Here is a 13,373-nt window from a genome sequence, read left to right as displayed (position 1 = left end):
TGTAATATTTCGCCATCAATGTTTTTGATATATTGAACATTCTTTCTAAACTTTTCTATCTAAACGATTCCATTTTTCCACTATAAAATTGAATATGGCACTCAAAATATTTAATATTATTAAATCTTGGTAGATACACATTCAATATAAAATTTAGCAACAAAAGTTGTGTAGTAATAATTTATGATGTATATTAATTATTCATTGGAGGTAGTAAGTGTCTACATATTTATGAACGGGAGTATAGGTACCATTGTGTTTCACAACTTTTCCACCTTTTAAGGGATGTATACATATTATGCGTTTTCAACCATTCCGATATATTCAGACCACCTACCAAAAATCGACATGGACTTTCTGAGATAACCCAATATTAAACGGCCCTTTGTAAAACTTACAGTCTTTTATTTAAAACTTTCACAAAAGAATTAAATTAAACAATTTTTTCATATAAATAATAGCAAAATTGTTTGCCAAAACCAAATTTCCTATTAAGGGGATCAGAAAGTAATGTCGTTTCTACGAATGTCAATACTTGTATATCATTTATTAGCTCGTTGTATACCATTTTTATCGATTAAATATTGAAAATTTGCACACTAGATAGCAAAAGGTTATTGACAACGAAGGCGATTACATAATTAATCAAAAATGAAAAGTTGTTATAAATTTATTTGTTTGAATATAATGTAAAAGAAACGACATTACTTTCTGACTCCCCTAATATAATTCTCCTTGTAACTTCGGGTGCAAGGTGTCTACGAACATGTCCATATATATATATATGGCCTTCTACGTACAATTTTATATTGAAGGAAATTATTTGTTATCACCAAATCTCCGATAAAAGACCCTGTAAGTTTGAATTTTCAGAGAAGACCTTGTTTTTTGAACAATTTAACCGACTAGCCCCCCCCGTAAAGAGTCTCGCAAAAGCGTGTAGCACAGCTGCTTCATTATGCACGGGTTACGTGATTCGCAGAATAAATATTGCAACGGTCTTTACACACAGCTGAACGCATTGTTTTTCTTTCCCTGGCACGGTCGTTAATCCTGTTACTTCTCGTCGGACGTGTACTCGAGATAACTGCAATACCCGTTCCTCCCGTTTGCCCTGACGAACGAAATTCGTGTTTCCAGTTTCCTATTATCGTCTCGTACGTCTTTTCCCATTGCGCCCGCGCGCGTGTACTTTCGGTAACCATTGTCGTTGGACGTAATTAGGTTCAACTTTATGTAAAAACGTTCGTATTTACCATTGTTCCGTGTAACTTGCCAGAGGCTCGAATCCCCTTGCTTTCAATACGGTTTCCATCATTGTTCGAGTCGATTTGACGAATTCACTGTTTAATTGCTTTGAATTGGTAGGATGAAATACTCATTGGTAAAATATTCATTGTTTGTTGCAATTGTTACGCGCACATGAAACTGGAGTTGTATTTAACCCTTAATCCGTAAACATTTTTCCAGTTATTTATTCCTAACATGTTTTATAATGTGTAAAAGTCTTTTCAAAAATCTGAACCAATTTATATATACTTTTCAAACATTCCGAATCGAGTTTGGAATGAAACATTTTAAAAGTAACTGATTCAAACATATCTGAACATATACATATATGTAAAGTGAAACACGTGAAAGATATTAATCTGATTAAAGAAATCATAACTTTTAAGTGAATTACGATACAGCAAAGAATCGAATAGCAAATTGATATCGAAGGTTCAAACTTTAATAAAAAAAATCTACACTTCTTGATTGCAGTTTAATGCTTAAGTTTCTTGCGTGGATAATCATAATTTTTTTACGCATGAAATGTAAGGTTCATAAATAAGAAAATTTTGCTTCGAAACATTATTTATTACATCGAAACATGCGTACATACCTCATTCTCGCTAATGTCTCCACCAAGGCAAACCTCACTGGTTCACGGAGCAAGGGTTAATATGACAACATTAGCGTTAAAATAATCAAAGAACAAGACGAATCGTACAGCTCCGCGTCAGGTGTCACGAATCACGTTTTTGCTAATTGCAGGACTTTTGCCTACGGGCGAACACATGCACATCCAGCCCATCGACACCGTATATACCTTCGACAGCTGGCACGAAAGTCACTGAGTACCCTAAATCCAAAGCGAGCCCCTTGTCTTCATGATCCACGATCCTCGTCCTCTGCAAAGAAAATCACGAGCGGTTGTACATAATTGCCTGCTCGCTCCTCGAGGTATCAACCATCGCCTTTGTCGTTGTCGTCTACAAATACCCTTTACGCTCCGTAGTCGCGACAATTCATGTAGCGATACTTATCCCGAGTTTTCCCCTCTTCGCGGTGAAACAAAACGGAGGAAGAAAAATATTACCCCCGGTTTACGATTCGTCTGCGGAAGTCTGGGACAACGGTTCTCGTGCGCGGAAAAGAATTGCGACTCGCGGCGACGGAAACGTTGCATTTAACACGGAATGATAAACGTTGCGCGCGTTGCATCGGGTTGCCGGGCGTGAAATATTCAGGGTTCTTCAAAAATTGATCGCTACGGAGTTACGCGTTTAAAGAGTGCGCGATTCTGGGGCGCAGTATGAATTATTTGTAGAGTAATGTTATTTGTTGGAAAACGATGGCTTTAACGAGGCGTTTTCCAAAACATGATACAACGGTGCCAAACTAACATTAAAATTTGAAAAGTAACTAGTCTTCCTGTGCTAGAGTGTCCTACCGAAAAATGGTACCAGATTTGGAGTATTTTTTAATGAAACTTCCAGTGTTACCACTATGTTTACGGAGATTTTTTATCAGATTTCTGTTACTGACGTGATGCTTTAATAAATGAAGTCAATTTAATAAAATGAACCCTTATTTTGTAAACCAGGGTCATTCAAATCCGAGGGAATTTGAAAGGTACTTCGTAAACGTTATTCTTAAAATGTTTCATTGTAATCTGAATGTGGAATGTTTAAAGAGTATACATGAATTTTTTCAGATTTTTAAAATGATTTTTACATAATAAAAAAACGTGTCGGGAATGAATAACCCTGAATTACAGTTTGAGATAACTGGGAAAAACGTTTACGAAGTACGGGTTAACCTTTGCAGACCTGAATTATTTTTTTTCTCGTACTAATGTGATTCAATTTTTAGGTTTAACTTGGACTAAAAATTAATATGAAAGAAGTAAAAAGAACATCCTAATAGTGTAGTTTTCGAGGAAATTCGCACTAAACGGTAGTCCATAAATATTATTTTTTAATTTTGTGTCTTCAATTATGGACGCCAGGTATGAAAGGGTTAATTAGGAGCTTTGAACAAACATGAAATTGGATACATGCTTGGTTTTTTACCCGGATAAAAACCAGTATAAGTGATTATCAACAGATAACAACAGTTTCTGTAGATCCTTATTAAATTTTGAATGGGTCGAAATGACTATTGCTCCACAAAACCTGATGTTAACAGCGAAATGGTCAACTCTGGAATTCAGCGAAGAAAGGAACACGGATTAACGTGACGTTGCTTCTCTCTGTTGCAGATCAGAGGCAAAAAAGTAAAGGCGGCGGAAGTAGTTGCTGCTCATCTTCCTGTCGCATACTTTAAAACCTCGCCGGCTGCCCTGGATCACGCGGGGGTCGTTCAGAGTGCGAGCCAGCGCGCACGCGTTCAGGCTGAGCCGTTGGTTTCTAAGGTTTTATGCTGGTGTATAATTGTTAGTGGCTGAGCTCGTGAGCAGTGTAGCAAAAAAAAAAAAGAAAGAAAGAAAGAAAGAAAGAAAGGTGGTTAAAGAGAGGAAAAAGAAAATAATAATGAGAGGTCGCACCGTTTGTCACCGATCCGCGCGAATGGTTTCGTTGGTTCGCCCGTTGCGCATCTGAATAAACGACAAAAAAAGAATATAATAAAAACGTTTACCGCCGTCCCAGGTGAACGATTCGTCATCCTTGTTGTTTTATTCGGTTGTTTATTTTCTAATTCTTTTTTCTTAGGAGAAATTGTAAGGCAGGATCTATACCGTTGCGCGTTTAGCCCACCCAGGGAAAGCAGAAGAACCGACGCGTCAGAGCCAAATCATCACAGCCACACCAACACTCATACACGTACACACATCTACGTACAAACACTTAAGCATACACACCAGCACACATGCATACACACAGCTATCCGTTTTGTTCGGTGGTGTAAGGTGTGCCGTACATTTGGGAATCTATTTATGACCTGTCATCGCGACGGGAGACGATCGTTTTAGTCTGTCGACGACCTGCTGGCGTTTGACGCGCAACGTCGAGACGCGTGACGTCGAAAGAACACGCGTTATTTACCCCAACCCTTATCCCTTGAACATCCTCTACCTACCACTTGACGAATTACAGGACGAGAGTTACACGTTTCGACGGTGTTTACACGCGGCGCCATCTCCTGTTGTTGTAAGGCGAGTGCTGATACAAAGAGAAAGAATAATAATAATAATAATAAAAAATAAACATTAGTATGATAAAAATTTCGAAAGAGATTAGGAAGTAGAGCCATTCGAAGGGGAGGGAAGGCACATGCTCAGCTCTCTCTCTCTCTGTTGAACTGGCGCTACAATGCTTAGAAACTCAACCACTATCCGACTACCGCAGCGTTAATAGTAATTACGTAGAACGGGATCGCGTGTGCGTGTGTGCGTGTGCGTATGTGTGCACGCGCGCGTGTATGAACGTGTGTATGAATGTGTTGCGTAACGTATGAGTGCGTGTGTCGCGTCTGAAAGGTCGAGGAGAGAGTAAATTTATGTTGTGATATGCAGGTAGTGAATATATTATATATACATACTATTATTAAAATTATATATTATATATATATTATATTATATGTATATGAATATAAATATATATATAAATATATAATGGTATGAGACATGTTGACACACACAGTTAAACTCTCGTACGATAGACTTTATTATCATGAATTTAAAGTAATATTATGACGCCACTTTGAGAGTTTAGTATTTCTGGATAAGATTACAGAGGGAAAAAAAATGAACATTGGATCTCTAATGGTAGTTATGATTAAATAAAAACTCAAATATATTTCCTGTTAGATATCCTTCGTCCTCGTCACCAATTACCAAATCCTGATGACCTCTCTCCTAATTGTCTCCTTGGATCCTCATCCCGTCCGCTCTCCTCACTTCGCCTCCCTTTGCTCGACACCTTGGATCTCCCTTTATTCTGTTTCCACCCGTCCATTTTTTAATCGATCGGGCCTAGAATGTCATTCATAGACCCAAAACGATCAATTTCACGTTATATAGGCGAGAATTTACCCATTCGAGTATTGATTATTATATAGGTTAGGTGCAACCAAACCGTTTATTATAAGTTGTAGCCTATTCTATACTCAATCTATGCTACTACTGTAATGTAACTATGACTCTTACCGACGCATAACACACGTGTATATATATATAATGTTCTTACGTAGTGAAACTCATCGGAATTAACAATGATCGTGTTATTATTTTATTTATTCCGTACAAACCTCAGCAGACATCGTTTCTTCGCATGTTCAAGATGTCCTCGCGGTGTCTGCTTGACTCATAAACCTGTGCCACGCGATACTAATTTGTCTTTGTTTCGTAGACAATCGAGCGGTGATTTCCTAGAACAGAAAGAAACAAAAAATGAGAATCGAGTACACCTATCAAGATATGATTTTCCTTTTCCCTTATCTTTATAATTCTAATCAAATTACGAACATGCTGCAGAAACTATAATTACTTCGAACTTTAATGCCAGGTATAACAAATGAACGGTACTAAAAAATGTACTTGCGACAGGTGTACTTGTACATACAATTTTCGTTCGCATTTTTTCGAACGATATTAATCCCTTACTGAGTGAATTTTGTTCTAAGGAAATTTATTAGATAAATGACACAGTTTAAAAGATCATATTTTATTCTTTATTACTGGATGAAAGTACTTTTAACAGTGCAAACATTAAGAGGTAATTCTTCGTAAGAAACTGAATCGAAAACGTGGAATAGAATTTTCTTCTAAATGCCACTATTTTCGAGAAAATCCGTTTTGAAGTTCAAATGGGGCACGAGCAACCCCTGTCACGTTTATATACAATACCTAGATATAGTCATTTGTAACGCAAGAAGGACTATTTTCTTAACGAAAGTATCGAAAATATTTTTATGAAAAGAGAGAATCGTTCGAGCGCTTGTATTTTTAAGAATGAAAACTACGGTTAGCAAATTTGCGCGTCCCCCATTTTCCCAGTGTTTCCAGCGCGGAAATTTTTCGAATAAAAATCAAACCTTGTTTAAACGAATGAAACTAAATAAAACACGTAATCGAATTAAATTAAGCGACGACTGTACTCGTTAAAGTCGTCAACCAGGGGCGTGCGTGCCCCGTGCATTATTCAAAAGTGATTACCTCGAAAACGAAGACACGTGGGAAAAAATTATATTCTTCATTTTATATTCAGTTTTTCGAGAGGAATCAAGTTTTACCGCGTACGTCTTCAGAGAACCTTTCTTCGTATAAAGGAACACGTCCTGGAGTCATTCAAGTATACGACACATATATATTCAAACAAAGTATTTTTTGCGAACGATGGACTTTGAAAAATAAGATAAAAAACGTGGTACGCGTCATGCATGGCACGATATTCCAGTAAGGGGTTAATTGCTAATTCGTTTGTATTATACGTGCGCGTTAATATTAATTGGTAAATTGGAATGGGTTTATGGAGATGGCTAGCACCTATAATTTAGCATTTTATTACATCATCGTCCGATTTGCAATCGGTCGTTGATCGAGATTTCGCAGAGTACCGCCGCCTTCGTTTGTTCATATTTCTTTCTCTACTCCTTTTTCTCTATTAATTGTCTTCAGTTTCTTCTTACTTTCCCTTTCAATTAAATAACGTTAAGACATAGATTATCTCCGAACGCTGTTTATAAAGTAACAAATTGTTTAGTGAGTAAGTTTAAAAAACAAAAAAAAATGAACGAGTTGCGAATAAACACATCACACGAATACATGGACTATCAGAGGAAAGAAAAAACGATGCAATTGTGACTAGGGAAACTCGGTCGAAGATTTCCGTTTCGTCACGTGTGACACGCGAAGAGAATGCCGCTCTGTAATAAGCTTGTTGCACAGTTCCTTTGACGTTACAATATTACTTTAAAATCTTGGAAGCGAACGGGGGCGGGCCGAGGAAGCGCGTGAAAATTGAAATCGCGACGATCAACGACCACCCCCGGTTCCACGCGCAACGACAAATGTTTCCTTCGTTGGGTGAATCGTTCCAAATTTTACCTCGTCTGTCACGAGTTATTTTGAATCGTTGTAACGGAATAAAAAAAAAAAGAAGAACAAGTAAAAATAAAAACGAAATCGAGCGCTGTATCCTTTGTATAAAAGTGTTCCGTGTAGAGAGCGTTCGATAAATGCCACCATTGTTCGAGAAATATTTCTAACGGTAGTCCACTATCTATTTCTCTATTTCTCTTTCTCTGTGTCTATATTAAATATGCCCGTTGTTCATTTTTCTATTTTTTCGTCCTACCTTGACACGAGTATGATCTCACGTGAAAACGCTACGAGAACACGTTGTTTTGACAATGACACGACTATCGCCAGTGGAACCTTCCGGGAGATCATAAATGGAGGAAAGGGATTAATTTCTAAACATAGTGTATTATATTAACTATACGCCTCTGACTCTCTTTGCTGTTTAAACGAGTAAACGAAACAAACCAAAAAGAAAAAAAATGATGAAAAATTTGAATAACAATAAAATGGTATTCTTAAATACAGAGATTAAAAAAAAAAAATAATGTAACGAACGAACATAACACACACACAGTCTCTACGAGGAATATACTCTCGCACTACATCATATCAAAATTCTAGCGGATAAGAATCAAGTCGTAGATTTATTCGTACAACGGAATGTCTCGAGGGGGGAGAATGGAGCGCGACGTTCGTACGACATCGTGCAACAACGTACAAAAGTTTTGATTCTTCATCGACGTTCACGTGCATCTATAAATAAACGAAATGTTCAGTGGCGTTTAACCTGTTAATGTAAAATGAGCTGATTACAGATTTTTATTGGCGCAACGCGAAAAAAAAAAATAAAACGGTATTCTCCTATAACGAGTTGTGAAACAGGTGTTAAACAGTCTTCACGGTCGAACAGCTGTTGATCTGTCCTTTGTGTTCAATTGCAATCTTATTTGGAGAAGAAGGAAGTCCTATCGAGGGCGAAGAACAAACTATGCCGTCTGAGGTTCCCTTGTTTCTTGCGAATCGAAAGCTGTAGTCAATTCAGATTACCTTGAAAAGCTCCATCGTGTACGCGCCAATTTGTCAGAGTTCGACATCGATTGCTTTTATCATTTTTTCTCTGACTTAACACTTTGAGTTCGATGCAAAGAAATTTTTATGAAAGGAATCAATTACTTTTCCACGTTATTGGAAAATACAAATTTAGTATTCGTCTCATGGTGACATATTATCATGGTTAGTGTATATTCCTTCTCTGTATCCAACTCTGCCATCGGCATTCTTCATCCTGACACTCGGATCGCTAATCAGGAATATTTGTCACGTGGAAAACGATAATGCAATAGCTGGTAACAAACACGTCAGATGTTTGATAGACGTTTGATAAAAATCAAAATGATAAACAATCGTTATCGACAGAAGCTCACAGATGATAATTTTTCGAATCCCTGGGTACGGGATTTCCTAAAAAAAAAATAAACAAACAGCTGTAATACTTCGCTCTTAAACACATTCCAAATTGATCCCGATCCCCTCTCCTAACACCCTCGTCCCTCCACTTGTTTTAATTATCCGCGTGAGTCGCAATTAAAATTACTAAAAAAAAAAATTAGGTGTCGTTAAAAATTCCGTGTTGTTCGATGTTGAAGTTCAAACGCGATCGTAGAACGTGTAATAATGGTGTAATATCGGTTGTAACATGCCTGAGAAATTTAGGAACGCGTGACAAACTCGTGTTAGACGCGCCACCAGTATTGATGTCGAGATTCACGATTTCAAAAAAAAAACTAAATAAGAGATGTACAAAGCAAACTATAATTTTATACGGAAATCGGGATGTATAATTTACTTGACACATTGCGCGCTGGTCTATACTATACGCTTTTATATCGAATGGAACGCGTTTTACTTAACCGAAATTATAAAAATGAATCTTATAGATCTCAACATTTCAATTATTTTCATCTACTTAAAGATTCGACTCGAATCTGCTGCATTCGATCTAATTAGTTTTTAATAACATATTTCCGTTTCCATTTTCAATTAAAAGTCTTCTACAAGAACGTAGCATATTTTCTTATGATATGTAATGTACGTATTGGTAAAGGATAAAACGTTTTTAAAGTATCGCATGTTAAATATCTAATTCATTGAAATCAGGGGGTTCGACAGCTGAGGTTAAGCCAGCACGCAATGTGTTAAGGGTTCGGCGAACGTTAAAATTTCACACGTTACGCCTACCACTTAGAATCAAACAACATTGTTGTATAAAAATTCTGATCACCTCTGCTGTCTTCGAGTGACTGAATAAATCCTGCTGATCCTGCGTTAACGGTTCGATAACAGTATTTTTCTAGGCGATGACATAATGCACACACAATGTGTGAAACAAATATTTATCACAACTTTCTTACACGAATTCTGCGCATTCGAATTGGTGGAGGTTTATTTGAGAATTCAAATTATCTAAAATTGATAAGGAAATACAAATTGCAAAACGTACCACATGTCATCTCTCATCTCTTTCTGTGAAACTCCATTATGTTACATTTAAAAATATGTACATTTTCAAGATCAAAATGATTTTAAAGTTTCCTTTGAACTTCCAACAATTAAAATGCTTAGATTCGTTTGTGGAAGCCGCGACAAATATTTCTATTTGCACAATACGTGTAAATTCGCGTAAACCAATTTCGAGAGAAAAGAACACATCCACACATTTTTGTTTTTAACAGATTCAGTTCACTGAAAATTGTTTTCCTTTTATTTCTTTTTTTTTTTTAAATATCATTTTCCTTCGTTCGATGAATGCGTAAAATTTGAGACGACTTAACATGTAAAACCACTTCCTGCATCGATTATAATTTACTCTCCTGAGAAACGGTTTCGAGCTAAAAAAAATGTCTTTTTAATCCTTCAATAAGGGAGATGTATAAAACGTTTTCAACTGGCCGTCCTACATAGAATATGGCGAATGTTAAATACATTATTTGAAAGCTATCCTACTTATTGCCATAACTTATTGATGCGTGTAAATTGTAACAAAAATGATCCAACGTACTAACGCTGAAGGTGTAACACAATGTAACACGCAATAATTTTTGTAGACCTTATGTTAATAAAACCGATGTTAATAAATTCTTCCGTATTGATTCGAGTATGTAAAAGTAATTTTCAAACGAAACGGTAAATCGAAGTGGTAAATCTCGTGGAAATATACATTCGTATTGGTAATTGTTTTACAGCATCTGCGTGTTAATTTACACAAAATGTAATAGACATTGAAAATGAGCAGTGGCGAACAACACTCAACCCAATATCTCACGTATCCCTGTTGTGTTTCCATTCGCTATATAAAATCTTGATTTTTACCAGAGTGTCTCTGTGTAACGTATCGTTTTGAACGCAATCAACTATCTTATCGTACATGTAACATAGAATAAGGAGTATATCATGCCATAAAAGTGACAATGGTAAACGTTTCTAAACAAAAATCATATAGCGATAACAAACCATATTCATTCACATGAGAATACTCTCGTATAACTGTGTACATGACATTCATTTCTTATTCAAACACATTACTATTAAATTACAAGCATTTAAAAATTTTTCTTCTGCCTTCTGATTTATAACGTTAATTTTAAAGTATTACATTCATAATTAAATTCTACGTAGAATAGACGTTATATTTTATCGCTACCTTTAGGTAAAAAAAACACTCACATGTAAATAGTGTGACGAACAATTAAATTGAATAACAATGGTCTTAGACTTTTTTCAAAGGATTACTTGAACGGATATGTATAATTTTGTTATCTGTTGCGCAGAGAAGAACAAACCAATTTCTTACAACAGGGCACAGCATAACAATGTTGGCAGCGTGGCAGGATATTTCTATACAGTAAAGTAATTTCTACGATATTGACTCGGTGTGTGTACTGCGAAGAACCGTCTTGTAATTGTTAATAATTTTTAACGAGTGGATGTAAGATGTAATCCACATACTGTGCCGTCTTGTAACGAACTTGTCGATATATATCAAATTTTTGAGAACTTATTGTTAAGCTTGCGTTACACACCTCATTTGTAAATATTAGATCATATTTTTGTCTGTAGCATAATGAGGATTTTAACTGCAACTTATTTAGTTCATAGTATAAAACAATAAAGCTGGAAAATATAATGGAACAAAGGAAGTGTTATCATTTTTCCGGCTTGTAAATTATGTAATTCTACATGTGAAATAACATTTATTATATATGCATTTTTTCGTAGTCATTTCAAATTCTATTCTAAAAAGTAATCGATTTTATCACAAATACTAAGCCTTTATCGTTGAAGATCTCTAATTTTCTTCGTAAGAAAACCGTAATACTGCTTAGTTTACTATATCCGCGTGTTTACTATTAGAATGATAGATGTACGCTTTTTAATACACGAGAACGAACTAATTTTGGAACCTTCCAATTTCAATTGCCCAATTTTGTTATGTTTGTCTGTTTGTTATTAATAAAAATGGTAAATCTGACATATTTATATTACATTGCAGTATTATAAAACAAAGACTTGTATTAATTATATATTTAATGCAAATAAAAATTATAGATTAAAAAGGTCTAAGTGGCGCCATCGGTGGCAAAACGACCAAGTTTGTCGTGAAAATAGTTCTTATTGTTTCTATAAGATGGCACCACTAACTAAAAGGTCGATAATTATTCTTGCAACAAATAACAATTAATAAAAATGATAAATTTGACATGTTAACACATGCTTTTATCGTTTTATTATTCTATACATTGATTGTCTCATTTAAATTAAAGCTACGTATGGGGAAAATATGTTTACGTTAAGTTTATTACAAATAGTGATTACAAGTTCCAGTCTAAACTTATACACCCAGATACAAATGGAACGCCAGGTAAATGTTTTAATAATCTATTCAAATGATATATTGTAGTGTTACAAAGCAAACAATCGTATTAATTATGTATTTATAACGAAATAAAGAATAATTTATTAAAATGTGCGAATGGCGCCATCTTACAGAAACGGAGAGAACTAACTCACGGACAAACTTGGACGTTTTCTCACCAATGACGCCACCGCTACCATTTTAATCAATAATTTTTATTTGTATTGAATATATAATTAATACAATTCGTTGCTTTATAATACTGTAATGTAATGTTAATATGTCAGATTTATCATTTTTATTAATAACAAACAAACAAATATAACAAACTTGGGCATTTTAATTTGAAAGGTTACAAAATTCGTTCGTTCTTTTGACCGCGAGATGGCGATACCATTCTTTGGTCCATTGACGAAGGCCTTTTTGAATGGACCCTGTGTAAGAAAGTGTAATTAATAAATTAATAAATAACACGTGTAATTAATAAATTCGGTGCTTCTTTATACGTGAAAAATTTACAGCGAGACGCGGACGCGCGATCGCGAGATCCATATCGACGGAAAGATCAACGACGAATGAGATCTCACCCCTCGTATAACTGTGTCGAGGGTCGCGGCTCGCTATCGAAGAAGTGGTACACTTCTTCTTTATTCATGTGACTCTGATACAGTAGGTACGTTTTGAGCTAGAATTAAAACTTATTCCAGCTGTTCGAATATCATGTTCTTATAATATCAGAAGTAAAATTCGAGTAAAATTCGATTAGTGTCACCTCCCTGTTCATCGTGATTTCCTCATATAAAAGGTAAGATTCAAGCAAAAAATAAAAATTAACATACCAACTTGCACATTACGATCTCCTGATACAACAGGTCAGTATCGAGCAGAAAATAAAAATTATGATATCTACTCGATCATTACGTTCTCCTGATACAAGAGGTGAGTATCGATGTTTAATTAAAAGTTATGCTACTTCTTTGAGTATCATGTTCTCCTGATACTAAACTGTAAAATTTTCTCAGAATTCCGATACGTACCATGTATTTCTCGTGCCACCTTTTAGCACAGGAGCACATGAACGAAACGTACCGAAAATTAGCACCTTGACTTAGGCAACCTATACTAACAGATATGTCGGACCGGTTGCCTGTCCGTAGGCGCAAACGTGCCACC

General features: G+C 35.7%; 1 protein-coding gene across 1 annotated transcript in view; it reads left to right on the top strand.

The window, feature by feature from the left end:
- LOC128875686 (ubiquitin-like protein 3) overlaps positions 1-10,581 on the top strand; it is a 102,043-nt gene extending 91,462 nt beyond the window's left edge. The window contains exon 4 of the mRNA XM_054121500.1: positions 3,527-10,581. Within this exon, the coding sequence (XP_053977475.1) occupies positions 3,527-3,591 (65 nt within the window). The 3' untranslated portion in view covers positions 3,592-10,581. The remainder of the gene's footprint in view (positions 1-3,526) is intronic.
- The last annotated feature ends 2,792 nt before the right edge of the window (positions 10,582-13,373 follow it).

Source organism: Hylaeus volcanicus, chromosome 4, assembly GCF_026283585.1.
Source record: "Hylaeus volcanicus isolate JK05 chromosome 4, UHH_iyHylVolc1.0_haploid, whole genome shotgun sequence".
Classification (NCBI taxonomy): Eukaryota; Metazoa; Arthropoda; class Insecta; order Hymenoptera; family Colletidae; genus Hylaeus; species Hylaeus volcanicus.
The sequence above is the reverse complement of the archived record's forward strand: the minus strand, read 5'-3'. Positions and strand labels throughout refer to the sequence as shown.